Source organism: Magallana gigas, chromosome 6, assembly GCF_963853765.1.
Source record: "Magallana gigas chromosome 6, xbMagGiga1.1, whole genome shotgun sequence".
Taxonomy (NCBI): Eukaryota; Metazoa; Mollusca; class Bivalvia; order Ostreida; family Ostreidae; genus Magallana; species Magallana gigas.
The window spans coordinates 25,175,325-25,184,196 of NC_088858.1; the positions used below are offsets into that span (position 1 = coordinate 25,175,325).

Genomic DNA, 8,872 nt, shown 5'->3' on the forward strand with positions numbered 1-8,872 from the left:
ATTAAGATCATTCTACTTGTTCTTTCTGGGAAGCCTATATAAATTTTCTGAATGTTATATTTTATGTTTTTTGGCAATTGATCAGTCAATTGATGAAGAGTAAGATATAATGAATCTATAATTACTTTTCCCTCCGGCAGACTGGGTCAAACTGGTCATTTGCAAGTGACAAATGATGGAGCCATTACTTTGCATCAGCGGCTGGATTCTGAACTGCAACGATACGGAAACCTTTGCTTACCATTTTGGCTGCTTTTTGTGATTTTCCAAATAATATACAAGAGTTTTTTTTTGATGACATCTTAGAAAATATTCTCTTTTTTTAAGGGGGGGGGGGGGGGGTTGACATACATGAATACATGAATCGGTTGTATGAGTCTTTAACAATGGTCAGGTGAAATAAACTGTAACGTATTTCTATGATTTACTATTTTTCTCATGGAATTTTGTCAAGGGTACTCATTGTTTCTCTATTGATTGCAAAGTTTGGATTTTTTAATTACAAGGATTTATTTGAACTTTGTACCTGTATTCAACATATTATTTTTTTTAATATTATACATGCTTACTTTTAATAATGACTTAAAAGGTTGTTTCTTACTATTTAGAGAAAAATCATGTAGAGGATGAATGTGTGCCATTTCATAAATATTTTTAAAAGATCTTCTCAAAAATTAATTATATCCAGAGTGATTTTTTTTTTCGTAGAAATGATCATGATTTTCTTTTTTATTTTGATTTTCAAAGATTTTCCATCTGAAATATTTTGTTTTGATTTCAGAGAACTTAAAATGTGAAGGTTGTATAAAATGCCAGTCACTGCTGGGACGAATCAAATTTCAAACAAAAATTAAAACGTTAACAATTCAAATCGATAAAGTAGCAAATGACAGCGGCAATAATGAATCAGTGTGAATAAGCATAAATGCCTTTTGAATGGTTTGTGATTGAACGGTCATTTACCTGTTATCTACTAGATGGGCCTGCCGCCAATTGTTTTGTAGTATAAAATTGGATATTTATGTTGAGGTTTAAATATCCCGAAATGCATGCAAAACAAACTAGAATAGATGTAAAGGTTTGAATTTTTTGTCGCTTCTTTATATTAGATTTCCTCTTAAAATTTACGCTCATGCAATTCATGAAACAAGAATAACACATATTAGGGAGAGAAATACGGATTTAAAATGTTTGAAATTTTCTTATATCACTATGTTACGACAATGTTACTTATTTCTATAAATGATCTCAGTAAGGGAAAAATTATTATCTAGTGATAGATATAGGACTGAAAGTCAATATTGAGAATTCATTGTACATTTTGGATCAACCGGAGAACCTTATCAGATTCTGAAAAGGAAATTAAAAGTCGTCGTCAAAATTAAACTGGGATCATTTACTATTCTCTTCCATATAGTCGTGGTTGCATGAGACGAAAACATATCCCAGTTCATCAAAGTATTACATGAAACCAATGCCAGTAAAGCATAGTCGGGGGATGACCTTTTAAAGTGATAGTTGACTATCCACTCGTAGTCTACATAAAACAATGTGATAGTTGACTATCCACTTGCAGTCTACATAAAACAAAGTGATAGTTGACTATCCATTCGCAGTATTATACATAAAACAATGTGACAGTTGACTATCCACTCGCAATCTACATAAAACAATGTGACAGTTGACTATCCACTCGCAGCCTACAGAAAACAATGTGATTGTTGACTATTCACTTGCAGTATTATACATAAAACAATTTGACAGTTGACTATCCACTCGCAATCTACATAAAACAATGTGATAGGTGACAATCCACTCGCAGTCTATATAAAACAATGTGATAGTTGACTATCCACTCGCAATCTACATAAAACAATGTGATAGTTGACTATCCACTCGCAATCTACATAAAACAATGTGATAGGTGACTATCCACTCGCAGTCTACATAAAACATTATTATACTTTCATGTTTAATACTGAAATCTGATTGGTTTAGACGCAGTTGATAATCCGTTCTATTACCCTCAGCGTTAGCAACTCACCTAGCAACGGGTAACACAACGAATTGTTACATGCGCGTAAATCATGCGCGTACAGTTCGCCGTAGAATTAACGTCATTTCTATATAAAAGCAGTAAAAAAATTCTCTAAAATTTAGACATTCAGTAAAATAAAATAAATAGTGCCTGTTTGGAGGATAACAGTTGAAATTGACACCCCTCGAAAACCATTGTCACCCTCCGCTTCGCGTCGGTTGACAATGGTTTCCTCGGGGTGTCAATTCCAACTGTTACCCTCCCAAACAGGCACTATTTATATAATGTGATAGGTGACTATCCACTCGCAGTCAACATAAAACAATGTTACAGGTGACTATCCAATCGCAATCTACATAAAACATGATAGTTGACTATCCACTCGCAGTCTTCATAAAACAATGTGTTAGGTGACTATCCAATCGTAATCTACATAAAACATGATAGTTGACTATCCACTCGCAGTCTACATAAAACAATGTGATATTTGTCTTTCCACTCGCAGTTTACATAAAACATGTTGTTTAATGCTAATGCAGTAGCAGCACTAAACTAAACATAAAGTAATATGTTCAAAAGAATGTACTCTATCATATAAGAATGAAATCAAATACCCCATAAATAAAGCAAGACAAGTTACCTATACAATTCGCTTAGTTCCTATGAAAACCAGTTATAGAACTCATATGTGCAAAATTTGAAGAATCTTTTAGCTACTTTGCATGTGCATTGTTTTTTTAATTCCAAAATAAACATCGGCAAAACATTTATTATAACATAGGCAAACGTTTTATTACAACCGTTAATCTACATCTTAGAGGATGCATTAAATGTTGCTTTCCAAATGCCACTGACTTTATCAGTGTGTTGCTTTAGTCTTTTAGAAGATAAACTTTGTTTACATGACGTCAGGCAATAAGTCCAATTAGGAAACATAAGATACGATTCATAAAAGTCTGTTGTGTGTGTATGAGTTACTTTCTGGGGCGAACAAAATTACCGAACATATAATAGAAATTGGTAAGCTGCGAACAGATAAAGTGTTGCCATTTTTAAAAAATTTTCTTCTCTTATATATGAAGAATTTTACAAGCACTTTTACATGTAGTCTGCATTTGCAAATTATACTTGATAGAATCTAAGCCTTATTTTATACATATAACACAAATTAATAAGTTTACCTTGGCAATGGTCACCACTGGAAACTTTCCTAACACGACTGAGTTGGCTTTGTATTCATAATGATATTCGTAATCAATGTCAAAACTATATGCAAAGGTTCCCCAAGCAATTAGATATCCACAAACAGTAACAAAATGAAAAGAAATTTTCCTCATCATCTAGTTCTTAATAGACCTAATATTCTGTTGAATAGCAGGTGTACGATCTGAAAAAACAAGGAAGTTAAAATGCTTATATCGTTCTGTTGTTTAAAACTTCTTTCAATCAAGGCATTGTCTGTGGTTTCATATCTTTTGTAGGTATACATGTACATTGTATTAGGATACGAAACTACATGTAGATCGGTTGTTCCATCTATAATAAACAGAACAAATCAAAGATAAAAATACATGAACGATGAGCAAGTTTTCTGACAGCAGCGTCAATTGAAAATAAAACTGAAACACGCTAGATTTACATTAACATACCCTAATATGACAGGATGACAACTGTTCAATATATTGAAACTGGGCTATATATATTTATATTTTTTGTGGCGATTGCATTCTTTCCAGAAAACATCGTTATTACATGTAAATCTGAATGTTTAAGTACATTGTAGTACTAGTTTTATTACAGAGACGCATTAGTGGTGAGTTTGAATTCATTTTCCTTTTCTTTGTCCAACTTATTGTTTCCGTGTATTTCATTTTTTTTTTTAGAATTCCGACTGGGAAAAACTTTTCATTTTATGCACAAGATCTGGAAACAAACATCAGAATTGATTTATCTAATTGACTTTTTTGTTTTTATGAATAAAATACAATGAACATGCACTATATTCATTTGAAACTTGGTACTTTAAATCACAATTGTAAATTATCTTTATTTGCTTTATGTATGTCATCTATTTTAGTTATGGATTTTGCCCACTGCTATCAGACATGGAATCTCTAATGCTATTCAATAACGCAGACATGATTTTAAAATGCATGATATGCTGAAAAGAATAATTTATCAACGGTAACATCAAGGAGCATTTTCATTATGATAATAACAATATGTTCTAGGTAATCAGTTGAATGGGTCATCTATAAGTTGTTCCTCATTTTACGATTGGCAGACGTACAATGTGTAAAACGACGCTGTAAAGTCGCATGCTACTTCGACCACGAGCATCAATATTTTTCCAATGTAGTATATTGATGCCATGACTTCAAACTGCAAGGAATATCAAATATACCTGAAAGTCGTGTTTTGGTTTTGAGTACAGCAATGTATTTAACATTTTAAATTATAAATATTTTACTGTTTAACAGTATAGTTTAACCGTGACATATTTACATCGTCATAAAATGGCACATGTTATGTGGTAAGATACAGAAACGATCTCTAACCAAAATAAAAAATATGAAAAGATGTGCAAGTATAAATAAGTATAAGTTAAGCTATGATAACAAAAACATAACTTTTTTTTAGAGCCCCTTTCACAATTGGCGCACGATCAGAGGCGACAAAATATTCGTGCGACCGAAAAAATTAGATATGAATCGTAAACTGTTGCCGAAATAATCGCATTTGAAAAAGTATTCGTACGAAATTCGCACGATTTAAGCGAGCGCCGTGCGATGTAAACGCAATAAACCTTGCGACATATCTTGCGTCTATATGCGACTGTTGTGCAATGAAAGCGACTGTTGAAAGATAATGCGATAGGATCGCGCGAGAGACCAGGTGATCGGACGATTGAACGTGCGCCAATGCGATTGGACGTGCAATCATGCATTCCATGGTACGAATGCTCGTGCGAGTCAGAGGGGGTATATACCGCCCATTTCCGACGCCCTTCAGTAGACATAGTTGAAAGAGAGAGATTATGCCGCCCATGAAGAAACAGAGATGCAGCATCTTTTATTATTATACCTCAAAATGATTATTCTATTATATCTGATTGGTCTAGAAAGTCACGTGACAGGGCGATTTCATAGGAATGAAAAAGCCGACATGAGCATATGATGCAGACAAAAATGATTAAATCCAAAATATTTAGTCATTATGATTCTCTTTATATCACAAAACCAACCATTGAGGCTGATAAGTCGTGCAATGATTGTAAAACGTTGCAAGATCACAGGAGACATGTTGAGCAACAGTCTCAAGGTCGCAAAACACACGCATTTACAACAGCAGTTCATCTTACGACCTTTAAAAATCGTGCATCACTCTTGCGAGTACACGAAACGTTGTAAAACGTTCGTACTAATGTTCGTGCGTTGCACTGCGATAATTTGGATCGCGTTGGGTCGCGTCTGAATAGTGTGTCTGTCCACTATCCAGAGGAGACTTGATGCGACCAGTAAAACGTATGCAACGAATGCGAGGGCTCGTGCAACGTATGCAAGAGCTCGTGCGAAGCTCAAAAATTTCGATCGCAAAGTGGTGTAAAGTGTTCGTGCGCCAATTGTGAAAGGGGCTTAAGAGAGAGGTCTTCACAGGTTTCTGACTATTGAAAATATTAAAGGAATAATGGCATAAATGTTCATATTATTGTGAAATATATATACATGTACATGTATGTATAATAACCAATACTTTATATTCTTTCGATCATTTGCTTAAAGAAAAGTAGCAGTATACACGACAGTCACCGCGTTTGATAATATGCCTATATATATACATGTAGCTACAAGGTCTAAAGGATATTTTCAAAGTATTATTCTAAGCATTTTTGTAGTGATAGTGACACCCAAGCAAAGGCAATGAACATAATGTAAGTATTTGTCCAAAATAATTATAAATGCTTATTCTATTTAAAACGTGTTGTGTTAATGCCGGTACATGTATATCACTCCATGACTCTATTCTAAAATCTTTGTTTCTGCATTTCAGTGACATTATCGAAGATAAACTAGATACGACGATGGAGTGTAAGAAAGAATTAGAAGCGGGCAATTTACACAGTATTGATGGTTCTAACGTTCATTCGCCCGAACCTCATTTTGAATACCACGCGTACGACTGTGACGACATTTTTCTATGGAACTAATACACATATTGGAAGGGGAATATACGCAGACACAGGCTTGAGTCTTCCTACAAGCCAAAGGTCTCGTTCACCTGTTGACTCACGAAGATACAGACTCGAGTCCCCCAATGACTTCAAGGTCATTATTCCACAGCGATGCCTACTTTACATCTGCAAATGTTGGTAGGCATTTTCCCGAACACTCTCCTATCGCTAGATGAAGAATTGATTCATATACATATATACATTTGGCCTCCTTTACAAGAGCTATATCAGAATATATATAAAATGCTCAAATTTAAAAAGTAAAATATGTTGGGGGGGGGGGGGGGTTAATTACTAATATTTTATACCTAAATTTATCATATCCTAAAATTAAGGCAGATCTAAGGGTTAATTTGTTGACCATATAGCCTCCTCAACTGATTTTTGTTCATTACCCAAAATGACATTTTTGTTACTTAAAACTACCATTTTTCAATGAAAATCAATAAGTTGATTCTTCTTGGCATGCATTGTTATACTACATGTATGTATTAATATTGCTTAATTAATTAATTTGCAGCTACATTTTTTTTCTTATTACTCCTTTTCTCAATTTTATGACTGTGTCATTATCAAAATGATGAGAGAAAAATAAAAACACATGAGTACTTGAAAGACATTGGGAAGTTTATTAGATTTTATAATGACCCTGAGCACCAATCCTTTATACTTTATCAGTATTTCTTTTTATAAAATGTACATTTTATAATTTTCAATCAGTAAAGAACAAAATTAAAATAATTATATTTATAACCGACAAAATGCTGTTGGATCGTTTGCTTTTACAACTTTTATTTACATTCAGTGTATATTTCCCCTTATGTGCGCACTGGAAATCTGCGACGTTCAATTTCCTGCGAATACACTTAGCATTTTCACGGCACATGAGCACATATACATCATCGTGCGTTTTAAATAAATTCATCATTGTAAGTTTGAACGAAACATTCAAACTTGCATAACCAATTTGATATGCACTTATGAAAATTCATCATAAAATCAAATCTATTTCTTTATTGAAAAATTTTTTTGACAAAGTTTCTGCCACCATATTTTTAGTCGCGGAAGCGAACTAAATAACATGTTTAAAATATGTTCTATGTATGTTTCAAATCCCTGACAAAGAGCACATATGATGGCTTAAAAGCAACAATACACAGTCAAATGTGTGCTATCAAACGTTGGGTTTACTGAAACAGGTCGGGTACACTACCTTATATGGATAGCATTATTTAACACGTGACAGTATTTTTGGCAAACTGATTCTCCAATCCATTGAATGAGTTGCAATGCATGACGGTCTATAACGTGTTTACGATTCAACAAACGCACGTGGTATTTGTCTGTTTTATACACAATATTTAATTGCTTGCCGGAATGTTTGTACATCTTGATTTTTACTTTAGAAGGAAAAAAGGAAAGATTACGTACCATTAACTTTGTTCCATGCCCACATTAAAAAATACTGTTGTTTTAGTTGATTAATTGTGGCTTCAAAAATGATCAGTATCAAACCACTGACAAACATACGTATACAAGTACAAACAGATTTTGATAAAAAAAAAACTGCAAAATTGTGTATTGGTGACATTATCATTGTGCACTAGAAATAAAAACAGGTAACTGTACATTTTTAACATACGTGAATAGCCACTGTAGTAGAAATGCACAAATATACAAACGCAGAAGCGCAAGCTATATGCAGCATAAAGTAGTTTGTCCGTTAAGCATTCTGATGAATGTCCCTTAAGAAAATATCAACGCGCGTTCTACTAATGTTGTCCAAAATATGAATATATCACGTGAAAAAAAAAACAGTACTCACTGCTTTTAATTCAATAGGACGTACCTCTCTTTTGAACATTGACAATGGGGTATTTAAATAGGTTGATATAAGTCCTCATATGCAATATTTTTTAAATGTGAGCATAGAAATTGAAGTTCAGACATCATTGTCCATATTACTTTCATAAATTCTGAAAAATCATTCAAAATGAGTTTCCAAAAGACAATTCAAAATGGTATATATTTTCAATACGCTTTGTATACACTGAAACTTGTAGTAGCCCACAATGCCTTGCAACTCATTCACCTGATTGGTTTGTCGATAAAAGTAAACAGATGCCTAATTTAGTATGCAAATTTATGCCGACGTCACAAAATATAGTGGTCTCGACCTGTGAAAGCCTTTAACCAATCAAAAAACGCAGAACATATCTGATTTAAACAACATTGATTTCCTTCTTTCAACTTGTCAATATCAATGTCTTTGGGGGCTCCCATTACTGCACCAGTGATGTTAAAAGTATGACACCTTTCATCAGTTCACCGATCTATAAATAGGCAAGAAGATCACGTGACGAAATAATCCCAACTTTTTATAGCACATGCCAAGGGTTCGTGAGGAGTGGTGCGGATCAGAAACCCTTGGCTAGTGAAGATGGTCTCCCTGCAGGCAATATGCAGTATTTATACTCAAATGATTCTTTTGTCCACTAGCCTAGTACAATTTCCAGCAACAATATGTTATTCCATAATGAGTTAATTAAATAGTGAAAAAACAAGGCCCCGTAATAAGTACTTACTAGCAATCATTTTGCTTT

The 8,872-nt window shown here is 33.7% G+C and overlaps 1 protein-coding gene across 4 annotated transcripts in view; it reads right to left on the reverse strand.

Annotated features, from left to right (window-relative positions):
• The window catches only part of LOC105337189 (uncharacterized), a 30,612-nt gene extending 27,172 nt beyond the window's left edge, over window positions 1-3,440 (reverse strand). For 3 of the 4 annotated variants that reach the window (XM_066087236.1, XM_066087234.1, XM_066087238.1), the window contains exons 1-2: window positions 3,220-3,440; window positions 126-213 (exon numbers count right to left, since the gene is read on the reverse strand). In XM_066087236.1, the coding sequence (XP_065943308.1) occupies window positions 126-213; window positions 3,220-3,378 (247 nt within the window). In that variant the 5' untranslated portion in view covers window positions 3,379-3,440. The remainder of the gene's footprint in view (window positions 1-125; window positions 214-3,219) is intronic. The other variant, XM_066087235.1, reaches the window with a different exon arrangement.
• Between the last annotated feature and the right edge of the window lie 5,432 nt (window positions 3,441-8,872).